Source organism: Entelurus aequoreus, linkage group LG12 (genome assembly GCF_033978785.1).
Source record: "Entelurus aequoreus isolate RoL-2023_Sb linkage group LG12, RoL_Eaeq_v1.1, whole genome shotgun sequence".
Classification (NCBI taxonomy): Eukaryota; Metazoa; Chordata; class Actinopteri; order Syngnathiformes; family Syngnathidae; genus Entelurus; species Entelurus aequoreus.
The window spans coordinates 39602954-39615826 of NC_084742.1; the positions used below are offsets into that span (position 1 = coordinate 39602954).

Here is a 12873-nt window from a genome sequence, read left to right on the forward strand (position 1 = left end):
AACATTTTGGATTAATACTGTTTTTTACTTTCTTTGCTCAAATCTCTCAATAAACTTAAGCTCCAAGCAAAAATACCAAACATGTAATGTTTTTATTTTATTTTATATCCCGTCTGGGGAAAATCATTAAACTTTAATTCCTCCAGACGGTTAAGAAAGATCTTTATTCCGTTGTTAAGTAAAATAGCTAAAATACATTTTGTTTCCCATGCATTTGTATTCTAACTGAATGTGCTTCACGGAAAAAGGTACATTTTGGACTGCATTGTGCCGAGTGTGAAATTTGGTGGACGAGGAATTATGGTGTGGGGTTGTTTTTCAGGAGTTGGGCTTAGTGAAAGGAACTTTGAATGCTCCAGGATACCAAAACATTTTGGACAATTCCATGCTCCCAACCTAGTGGGAACAGTTTGGAGCGTGCCCCTTCCTCTTCCAACATGACTCTGCTCCAGTGCAAGGTCCATAAAGACATGGATGACAGAGTCTGGTGTGGATGAACTTGACTGGCCTGCACGGAGTCCTGACCTGAACCCGATAGAACACTTTTGGGATAAATTAGAACGGAGACTGAGAGCCAGGCCTTTTCGACCAACATCAGTGTGTGACCTCACCAATGCACTTGTCGAAAATTCCTATAAACACACTCCGCTTCACGGAGACACACACACAAAATGGTGAGTTCCCAGTAGGGTTTACTAAAAAGCTGATAATTAAACACTTTTAAACTCTGTATCAGACAAAATGTTGGACCCTTATACATAAAATCAATAATTCAATTGTGGGACCTCTGACAACATTCAATTGAAAAAATATATATACTATAGCATGGGTTCTTTAGGTTTTTAAGGAACTATGTTGCATTCTTCCAGTCCTTTGCGGGAGTTTTTGTCCTGCTAATACAACAGATATATTGCAGGACCTTAAGACTTTTTACAATTACTGGCAATATTTAAAGTAATTTGCTTTTATTCTGTGTACAAAAAAAGCTTGTTGGTTGGAAACACTGTTGACTCACTGGTGCATCGACAGTTAAACACACACCACCCTTAAGGTGGCAACTCCTTTGGAACGGGAATGCAAAGTCCTGCCAAGCTTGAAGGACGCGTGCCATCCGACCTGGGCCAGACAAAAAGCAACGTAGATGACTTCCTTCTTTATACACAAACTCCATTATGACTGTGTTTAAAGAAAAAACTGTCTGGGTGTGGTGGTTTATGATTACCGGTAGAGCCGTCTACCACCTCCCGCTGACACCCTACACCCATTTAGATTAGATTCCTCTGGCACTTTTCTCATCCCAAAAACTGCTGCCAACCGGACATCACACTTGTTTCCCCGCACGACCTACACTAAAGGCATTCTCAGTCACAGACACTTTATTAGACACACTTATGAAGCCATGCCAGGACATCTTTTAACTGACGGCCTGTCCAAAATATTGGAACATTTCCAACTTGTATGCGACATATCAGAAATACCCTCGCTAAATTCCAAGGCGGGTGTCATTAACGTGTTCATTTACAGGACAATACAATTTTAGCAGCATTTCAAGTTGACTTTACTTATTAAGATGCCATAAAAACCTCTCCAAAGACGTACTTTGCCACCCTGAAGCTTTTCAAGTCGTGATCAAACTCTTGCCGTCTGTTAGCCAAACCTTTTGATGCTTATTTATAGTCTCACGTCTGATCCCTTCTTTACAGACGTCACCGTGTCATTTGACTATTATTCAGTCGGGGCTATCGACTAGACTTGCAGTTTGACATCGTCCAGCTTTTTGACATCACCCAGCAAAGTGCAGTTATTTTTATTGTTGTACATGTTTTTCATTAAGGATAAGCTGTAAAGAAAATAGATGAATGGATGTTTTTATACACCATGAATGCTTTTTCTGCCCTTTTTGGGCGGCATGGCTGGGAAGTAGGGCAGATAAGGAGACAATCAAATAAATTAAATTTACATTTGTGCGCCACTTAGATAAATAAATACCACTGCACCTTAGGGGGGGCTAGTCGCCCTGATTAGCCGTGATCGGGAAAATTAAGATTTAAAAGTACAGTACTACGTCAATTTACGAGCTGGTTCTGTAATAGTGCTCTTAGCACAAAAGACTTGTATCTCAAATCAACAAATCAATTCAATTGGTGCCTCACCCCCCAAAACAGAACAGTTTTAACATGTAACCTTTAAAAAAAACAAAAATTTTTTTGATAAGAAATACTGTTTAATAAGCAATACAATAGAATGTAGTACTAACAAATACAGTAGTTTTAAGTATTGTAATAAGAACGTCCAGCATTTACTACAGAGAGTGGACTTCTACAGATACGTTTCCTAACCAACCATCGCAAGCGTCCCCTAGAGAGCCACCAAAAATATCTGTTTCTCAGCTCTAGTCTGTTTTGGCCACAGCGGTAATTAGTTGTAATACACTTTTCACCACTTGTGGCAGTAATGACAATATCAAACAAATAGAAGAAGTCTTTAGCTTAAGTCAGATACTTTTCTCAACACTTAAAATGTATTGGCAGTTTAAGAAACATGTAGTTTCTCTTTAAATATCAGTGTTTCTCACACATTCATTTATTTGTGGCGGCCCGCCACGAAAGAATTAAGGCCGCCACAAAAAAGGTTTTATTTTTTTTGTAATTTTTTTTTTTTGTCCTGTCCAGCTTCTCAGGCAAATCATATAGTTGATGTAGATGCCCATATCGGCTGTTCAGATTTACTTTACAAAAGAGAAGTGTAGGATCAAGATTTTTGGAGCTCTTAGTTCAGTGGATCAGATGTTTGATGAAGCTTTGTGTCTATCTACCACCACTACTGTTTTCTGTTTATTTGTTACTGACTGTGGCAGGACACCTCTGCCTCTGTTTCACTTTATGTTGCTGGTAAATAATATGGTTGTAGTAGTGGGCCAAAGTTAAATTATTTAGTATGCACTAATTAAAGGGGCAGAGCTTTAAGAGACATTTTAGCTTTTATATTTTTATAAGATATATTTTTTGTAAGAACCGCAATTAATAAATATATTTCAGTGAATAACTTATTGTTCAAATCTGTATATAAATATGTACATAAAGTGTTGTAATTATATTGTAAAATGGATGGATGGATGGATGGATGGACGTTTAAAACAAAACTGTTATTATTAATTAGTAAGTATACTTTTTTTGAGCCTTTTTAGAGAAAATCATATCATTGTAGTAAATTATGCAAATTACTCGATGATGTCATGGTGTCCACGCCCCCACCGCCACAGGTATCTTGGCAGTTTATGGGAAACATTGAATATCCATCTTGAAAATGGCCTTGCAAATATATATCTTCCACTTAATCAACAATTTGCTCTCTTTCTTTGTGAGTTAAAAAAGTGAGTACCGGTGATTTATCTGCTCGTCGGGTATGGCTTCCTGCATTCGCAAATTAACACTTGTGATTGAATACTCACTTGGGAATGACAAGCATCCAATTACAGTCACGTTTAACGTAAGGCTACCTAGATAGGCTACTGTCAACAACCTGTGATCTGATTGGCTATCGCAACAGTCTATCAACTGAATGTCCTCTGTTTGTTTACGCCGCTAATATTGACTTAGAAGATCTCTGGCGCTGGCAACAAGCTAGCTTTAACGTAAAAACAAGGAAATGAAGAGAATATGATAAATACTTTTTTATATTTATGGAAAGTAGATTCAAATTAATTACCTTTTATTTATTTATAATCATGATCCACTGCATCTGACATTACATAATTAAAAGCAACATTAAAAGAGCTTAGGCGATTGTGGGTTAAAAAATTAGCTATATTAAATTCATCCGCTAACGGTCCCGGCTGTGGCTCTGCTGAAATGCATAGCACTGCCGTGGCTCAAGCCAGTGAGTATCCAATCACAGGAGGCGTAAATGTCACGTTCAACGTGAAGCCAGCTAGAAGGCCTTACTGACAACAACTCGTGATCTGATTGGCTATCGCAATTATCTATTAACTGTATGTGCCCGGTCACTTACAGTGCACAGACGCCCGCATTGTTGATTCTGAAGGCCCCGGGCAGATTTGGTACAGCATGGCAACATAAGCTATCTGAATTCTGATTGGATACAAACTCTAACCAAAAACAACAGCACTGGAAGGAGCATAATATGACATGAAGTGAATATGAATACTCTTAGATATTTAGGGAAAGTAAATTAAAAATTACTTTTATCTTTAATTGTGATCATGATTTCTGGTTATGTTTGGCCAGCAGAGAAGGCCTTGCTGGCCCTGATGGCACACCACTGAGTTTACACCAATCTCGACCAGGAGGTAATATCACATTTTCCGCAAAAATGACTTATCTTTCGCATTTCACTGTTGAATATTTATTTTTTTACTTCAGAAACTGACGAGCACCATGCTCTCTTGGTGGCACAGACAAATAAATACATCAGACCAATCGGTGCATCTAAATTTGATGACGTCATCCAACAACAGCGCTCACGTTTGCTCGCTTCATGTCTGTTTTGCCGTGATTGTAACTAAATTAAAGCATCAACAATGAGTACTGGCCGCAAAAAGAGACGCCGTTCTGATAAATCTGAGCGGTCCGTGAGCAAGAAAGGTCAACACAGTGCGGTGGAAAAAATCCTGCCTATTGTCGGTGTACATAACGTACAGGATACGTGTATAGCAGGGGTGGGCAATTAATTTTTACCGGGGGCCGCATGAGCAACCCGAGCACTGCTGGGGGGCCACATCGACAATATTTCAATTAAATTTTGCTCAATATTATTTTTGATATATACCGTAAGATACATAATAATTATAATAATAATAATTAATAATAATAGTAATACTTCAACGTAGTGTGTGTAACAGCATTCCATGACTAATATAAATAAATTAACATTAATAATAAATGACAGTAAAATAAGCACACGTATGACTGAGGAGTCATAGTGTAACTTTGTGTGGTGTTTGAGTTGTCCGACTTTTTGTTGGCCATAAACGCACCAGTGGTTTAGTGCTATGCGTGTTGGTGACAGATGACAAATTGGTTTTGGCCTGGTTTGTACGGCAGAAAATGACTAGTTTTTCGAGATAGAAGTGTTTTACTTATGTTTTTGGTGTGGTTATGTCCGAATATAAACAGTTTTGCTCAATAAAGTGATCGATATAATTCCTGGCCTCGAAGCATCTGGATAGACGTTACAATAATTGAACGGTGTTCAATTGAACGGTGTTGACGAACACCGTTAGGGCCGCTTGTTGTCACTGTCACTCAAAGTTGCATTGCAAAATTACATAGAATAAATATGTTTATTTTGTTTAGAATTCAGATGGGATTTGATTTGGTGCGGGGCATATATTTGCTGCGCGCAGCAGACGCTTGAGCAGTGCGCAATTGCGCAGGCACGCACCTTAGAAGGAACGTTGCATGGCAGTCCATGTCTTGTTGGAAACACGCCATTCTTCATCATCTTTTCTCTTTTTAGCGTCTCGGGTGTAAACCGTGCATCACTTGTCGCTGCATGTGCACCTTCACTCACAGGTTACACACGGACACACGCCCATAAATAATACTTTTCAAAATAAAAGCAGCACAGTTGTATTGCGCGCACGACATAGATGTTTTTTCAACTTTATTTTGTTATTAATGATTGCAGCTGTTCACATTCACTCACAATCACGCACACGCATACGTCCACACGGAAGTAATACAAATAACGATTTTCAAAACAAAAGCAGCACTGTTGTATTGCACACTCGACATAGATACTTTTTAAAATGTATTTTGTAATTTATAATTGGCCTCACGCGGGCCGGACAGGGACGCACAAAGGGCCGGATGCGGCCCGCGGGCCGCAGAATGCCCAGGTCTGGTGTATAGCCACTACTCTCTCCAATGACAAACTGAATCGTGTGTTTACTCTGCTGTTGTTGTCTTGTGATGCAGTGGTCAATGCAAACCTTGTCCAGGGATCACCCAAAATATATATATATATATTTTTAATTAATTACAGTGATGGAATAAGCATTCGTCTGGGGGAAAAAAAAGATCTGTTTTCACTCATTTTTAGGGCCAGGAAGGTACCATATAGGATTGGTCTGTTTTTGCAAATACACATTTGGAGTTCTGTTTTTGCTGCAAAATTTTGAAGATAAAAATAAATAAATAGCCAAATTCTATTTTTGTAATACATGTGCATTTTTCAAATTTGGAGTTTCATTTTGGTTGCAACCCACATCAGCAGGATGGCTGGTTCATGAAAAGCTCCACAAAAAACATTGATTTATTCAAAACATGAAAAATTGACCTGTTTTTGCGTCTACAATATAATATTTCCAAAATTTTGGCTGGCATTAGACTCATCCTGCTTCAATTTGGTGCAGACTAGTAGTGATATTCTCAAACTGCTTCGCCAAGTTAGCCTCACGCTCAGTCATGTTTTTCATTTATTTTTTTAATTCAACAAATGGCATCCACTTCTTCTCAGCACTGTTCTTTATGCTCACTTCCCATGCTTGGAAAAACAACGTTATGCTACAGTTGTATTGTATATTTGCTTTTTTGGACAAAAGACCAGATGTTTTGATTGGATTTTACGTGGTTCACTGTGACATTCGCTGCACCAACTTATGGTATGGATGCTTGTCACTCTAATTTTTGTTTACAACTTAAAGCATAGCAATTAGCCGAGAGACAGCTCTTTTCTCAAAACTAAAATTGAGGTACCACTGTAGTTACCTACCAATAATTATTAGATTTTTCAAGGGCAGAAATACATTGGAAAAAAACATAAAAAAATGTACCTTGTAAATATTACAGTGCATTTAAAGTGGATACTGCCCCACTTACTGTGATTTGCTGTGAAGAACAATTAAGGGCATTTCTTAGCTTTGGCTTTGACTTGACTCTACAGGGGCATGACGATCTGAGATTTCCAAAGGAGAACAGCCCTAAAGTTAGGACATATATAGGTGGAAGTGCTCTTTTTTCCCTAAAAGGAAGAATGATGAGAGAAATGAACTGCGTGTGTGTTTGGTGTGAGCGTATGATCAGCCAGACAGCACACACTTACATAATATTGATGATAAAGTATAACACTAAGAGACAGGTGCTATATTTATACTCATGTCTCTGCTTTCCAGTTTATAATAGAAGACATGAAGCAGCATCACACCAACAAGCACAGCAACCTGCATCGTGAGGACCAGCACATAACTGTGGAGGAGCTTTGGAAGGGCTGGAAGACCTCTGAAGGTATGCAACCCAAACACAACTGACAGACTTTTGTGTGTGTGTGTGTGTATATATTTACATATACATACATATATATATATATATATATATATATATATATATATATATATATATATATATATATATATATATATATATATATATATATATATATATATATATATATATATATATATATATATATATATATATATTTACACACACAATATACACACACACACACACACAATGTTTGGACACACCTTTTCATTCAATGCGTTTTCTTTATTTTCATGACTATTTACATTGTAGATTGTCACTTAAGGCATAACAACTATGAATGAACACCTGTGTAGTTATGTACTTTACAAAAAAAGGTGAAATAACTGAAAACATGTTTTATATTGTAGTTTCTTCAAAATAGCCACCCTTTGCTCTGATTACTGTTTTGCACACTCTTGGCATTCTCTCGATGAGCTTCAAGAGGTAGTCACCTAAAAGGGTTTTCACTTCACAGGTGTCATAGTTTTGATGCCTTCAGTGACAATCTACAATGTAAATAGTCATGAAAATAAAGAAAACACATTGAAATGATGTGTGTCCAAACGGTTGGCCTGTACTATATACTGTATTTACTATATACATGTATATATATATAAATATATATATATATATATATATATATATATATATATATATATATATATATATATATATATATATATATATATATATATATATATATATATATATATATATATATATATATATATATATATATATATATATATATATATACACACACGCACACACACACACATACAACACACACATTTATACATATGTATATATATACATGTTTCTGTCCAACAGTCCACAATTGGACCATGGAGGACACGGTGCAGTGGCTGAAAGAATCGGTAGAACTTCCCCAGTACGAGAAGAACTTCCGGGACTTCCACGTTACGGGCAACACGTTGCCACGGTTGGTAGACTCCTGCACATCACAGTCATGTGAAAACACCTCGATGAGTAAATTACATTTGTGGCGCCCCCATATGTTGTAGTCATAATGCTTTAGAATACAATCAGGACAAAAACATTTAAAATATGCAGGCATGTTGTTTAATCAATCTTGTCTGAATTTTACTTATGTACATGTGCTTGTCAGTCCCCCAAAGTTGTGTTCCAAATTTAAATGATTTTGCTAAACACCCTTAAGTACAAAAGGTGCTTTGAAAAGCCAACATGAGGTATACTTATTAGGACAATAGTAGCACAGACAACACAGTTCATGTTTTGACACATTTTCAGCCTTCTGTGTGCAGCTGTCCAGGAGTAGATGGAGATGCCTATTTTCTTTTTGTGTAAAAACTAGTGCCGTCAATTGATTCATTTTAAAAATAAGATTAATCACACTTTTGAATTTGGATTCATCCTGATTAATCACAGGTTACTACTCACTTGCATAATTAAAATTAACTTAATCAACCAATATACAGACTCCAATTAGGGCTGGGCGATATATCGATACACGCGATATATCGCGGGTTTGTCTCTGTGCGATATAGAAAATGACTATAACGTGATATTCGAGTATACTTTCTCGCGCAGTTGCTTTTAGTTGCGGACATTACACTGCAGGCTCTTCCCACTCTTTCTTGTCTGTCCTTCTCACAGACAGCGAGCGCACCTTCTTACATACGTCACATACTGTCACGTCGTACGTCACATACGAAAAAGCATTGCTACAAAAAGTAGCATTACTGCTAATATGTAGCATCATTTGAAAAGTCACCTGCTAGAGAATGTAGAGTGCTTACTCCGCATGTCAACATCTCTGTTCGGTGCCACACGCCCACACCATCAAAATGCCGAAGCAAACATTTCCAGATCAACACCGTATGAAAAAAATAGTCAACAACAAAAGAGATAACGTCCGCAGGAACCTACCACATAGCGAAGGACGTACACAATTTGATTTCCTATTAAGCAGCTAATTTTTATTTGACACTTATTGAAATATCTTGTGTGACATCATGCACAAAAGTGCACTTTGTTTTAAACTATTGTAGTGGCGTTCTGTACATAAAGTGCACTTTAATTTAGTGTTGTTTTGTCATCTTAGAGACATCATGCACAAAAGTGCACTAATAGCTTGTTTTAAAATGACTGACAATTTTGCACTTTCTGTTTTGGAAATGACATGAATGTTTGTGCCACTGCTTAATAACTGTTTAATAAATACAGTGTTGGTCAATTGACTTAGTTGTGATTTCCCTCTCTGCATGAAAGTTTAAAATGAGCATATATTAATGCAGTATGAACAAGAATGTTTTAATGTAGACACATAGAATCATCATACTGCTGTGATTATATGTATCAAGTGTTCATTCAAGGCTAAGGCAAAATATTGAGATATATATCGTGTATCGCGATATGGCCTAAAAATATCGAGATATTAAAAAAAGGTCATATCGCCCAGCCCTAACTCCAATGCAATTTCATTGTCACAATGACATCCGGCATAATTTTTGTAAATGTTTTACTTGAATGCACATAATTTTTCATTCATACAGTTGTATCTAAAGTTCTGTCAGTAATAATAATAATAATAATACATTTTATTTATAAGGCACCTTTCTGGGCACTCAAGGACACCGTACAAAATCAAAACAATAAAAATCAAATTGGATAAAAACAACAATAATAACAACAACAAAGATAGAGAAGAAAAGATGATTACAATGAATAAGCAGTCAGGAATAGGGGTGTTTTGAGTCTTGATTTGAAGAGGGATATTGAGTCTAGGTTACGAAGGTCTGGTGGCAAAGAGTTCCAAAGATGTGGGGCAGAGCGGCTGAAAGCTCGGGCACCCATGGTGGACAGTTTAAATAAAGGGACATTGAGATGGATGGATGAAGAGGATCTTAGGGAACGTGAGGGCGTGGCGACATGGATCAGGTCAGAGAGATAAGACGGAGAGAGGTTATGGATGGCTTTGAAAGTGAGGAGAATTATTTTAAAGTTTATACGATATTTGATGGGTAGCCAGTGGAGTTGCTGCAGAACAGGGGTGATGTGCTGGATTGAAGGGGTTCTGGTGATTATCCGGGCTGCAGAGTTCTGGAGAAGCTGAAGTTTGTGAAGTGACTTGTGAGGGAGACCAAACAGGAGAGAGTTGCAGTAGTCCAGGCGGGAGGTGACCAGTATGGGATGGGCGAAGACGATTAATGTTCCGTAGATGAAAGTAAGCAGACTGGGTAATGCTGTTTATGTGGGCTTGAAAAGAGAGTGTGCTGTCGAGGATGACACCCAGACTCTTGACTTGGGAGGAGGGGGAGACAGAGGAATTGCAGAGAGTAACAGACAAGCTGTTGGTTTTGGTGAGAATGGTTTTTGGTAGGATTTCGGTTTTATTACTATTAAGTTGAAGGAAATTGGATGAGAACCACTGCTTGAGTTCACTGAGGCAGTCTGTAAGGGAGGAAGGAGGAAGAGAGGCAGTTGATTTGGTGGAGATGTAGAGCTGGGTGTCATCCACATAACAGTGAAAATGTATTTTAAATTTATGGAAAATATTGCCAAGGGGAAGAATGTAAATGATAAAAAGCAGGGGACCGAGAACAGAGCCCTGGGGGACACCAGAGGAAACAGGAGACGGAGGGGATTTAAATGAACGGAGTTGAACAAACTGAGTGCGGTCGGAGAGATAGGACCTAAACCAGTGAAGGGGTGTGCTTGTGATGCCAATACTGTGCAATCTATGGCGGAGGACAGTGTGTGAAATGGTGTCAAAGGCTGCAGTGAGATCTAAGAGGATTAGGATAGTGAGAAGACCAGAATCAGCTGCCAGGAGGAGATCGTTTGTGATTTTTACTAATGCTGTTTCAGTGCTGTGCAGGCTTTGCAGGGGGCGGAAACCAGACTGCAATTGTTCATATAGGTTATTTAACTGTAAGGTGGGAGTGAAGTTGGGAGGAGACCGTTTTTTCAAGGATTTTTGAGATGAATGGCAGATTTGAAATTGGACGAAGATTATTAAAATGATTTGGATCTGAGCCTGGTTTTTTCAAAATTGGTGTTATGGCTGCTGTTTTGAAAGCAGAGGGAACAATTCCAGTAGTGAGAGAAGAATGGATGATATTGGTGATGAGGTGGATCAGTGAGGCGAGGCAGACTTTCACCAAAGCAGTAGGGAGGGGATCTAAAAGACAGGTGGATGGCTTGGATCGACGGATAAGTGCAGTGATGTCCAACTGAGAAGGCAGTGAAAAACTAGAAAATGAATGAATGGATGAAGGAGGGAGGGGGGTGAAAAGGGGTTGAGGAGAAGAGGAAGGAAGTTGTTGGTGAATCTGGGTGATTTTGGAAATAAAAAATTGCATAAGGGAACAACAAAAGGAAGTTGAGGCCATATGAGAGGGAAGTGAGTGCGCAGGATTTGAAATTTTGCCAAGAATAGAAAAAAGTGTCTTGGAGTTGCCTTCATTAGAACTGATTGAAGTTGTGTAGTAGGATGATTTGGTGTTGTTTAGGCAGTCTTTGTAGTGTTGAAGGTGTTGGATGTACATGTCCTTGTGTACAGTGAGACCAGTTTTTTTGTAAAGACGTGTATTTTGAAGTGAAATTTCCCAGCAAGTATATCAGTTGGAGTCTCCTCACTCATCTTTCCACTGACATATACAGTGAGCTGATAATTGATCGTATAATAACCCGTGCTACCTTTCAGGTAACCATCCAGTTAGGTAAATAAGCATGTACAGTCAAAATAAAAAGTGTGATTAATCTCTGTAAATACATGATTTATGCGATATTGTTTTGTGTTTAATCACACAAGTTAACTTGTTATTTTTGACAGTCCTCCTTATGCTACACAATGCTGCCCTCTGCTGATCAAAAGGCAACACAGGGGAGAAAGAATTCTAAAAGTCCTTACAGAATACTTTGAGGCCACATGAGTTCAAGTTACAGCCTGGGCATACTTGTCTTTAAATAGAGCACAGTCTTAAACCAAGACATTTGAAATGTGAGGACCAAAGACGTTAGCAAAGAACACGATGGTGAGACTCACAGAAGGCAGTCTCACTGGACTGACTCATGAGGTGACGTCACAGCTAATGGCCACCATATGTAATAGTGATGGTACCCTGATACAGGGATACGTTTTATATGCTACCATCTATTTATCCATGTTTCACTTACTGATTATTTTTACAATGCATGTTGCAGAATTGCCGCAAATGAACCATCCTTCATGTCCATGCAGCTAAAAATATTAGACCAGCGACATAAACAAAAACTCAACCTGAAGGCGCTCGATGCCGTTCTTTTCGGCCCCCCGCTCCGTAAGTACGAACCTGCATTGCAGTGATTTTCCTGTCAGTGGGTTGTTCACGCTTCCTTTTGTACATTGCCATCCTGCAGGCCTTCATCACAACTGGATAAAAGACTTAATCCTCATGGTCTCCATAGTGATCGGGGTGGGGGGCTGCTGGTTTGCCTATGTGCAGAACAAGTCCAGCAAAGTGCACATCTCCCAAATGATAAAGGACCTGGACAGCTTGCAACACGCTGAGCAAAGCCTCCTTGACCTGCAGGATCGGTAGGCCGAGATATGCCAACTTAAAGGAAACATCCTTTTTTT

General features: G+C 38.5%; 1 protein-coding gene across 3 annotated transcripts in view; it reads left to right on the top strand.

Annotated features, from left to right (window-relative positions):
- The window catches only part of stim2b (stromal interaction molecule 2b), a 62987-nt gene that overhangs the window by 39261 nt on the left and 10853 nt on the right, over positions 1-12873 (top strand). For all 3 annotated transcript variants that reach the window (XM_062065966.1, XM_062065967.1, XM_062065969.1), the window contains exons 3-6: positions 7136-7247; positions 8100-8211; positions 12459-12574; positions 12654-12831. In XM_062065966.1, coding sequence (XP_061921950.1) covers positions 7136-7247; positions 8100-8211; positions 12459-12574; positions 12654-12831 — 518 coding nt within the window. The remainder of the gene's footprint in view (positions 1-7135; positions 7248-8099; positions 8212-12458; positions 12575-12653; positions 12832-12873) is intronic.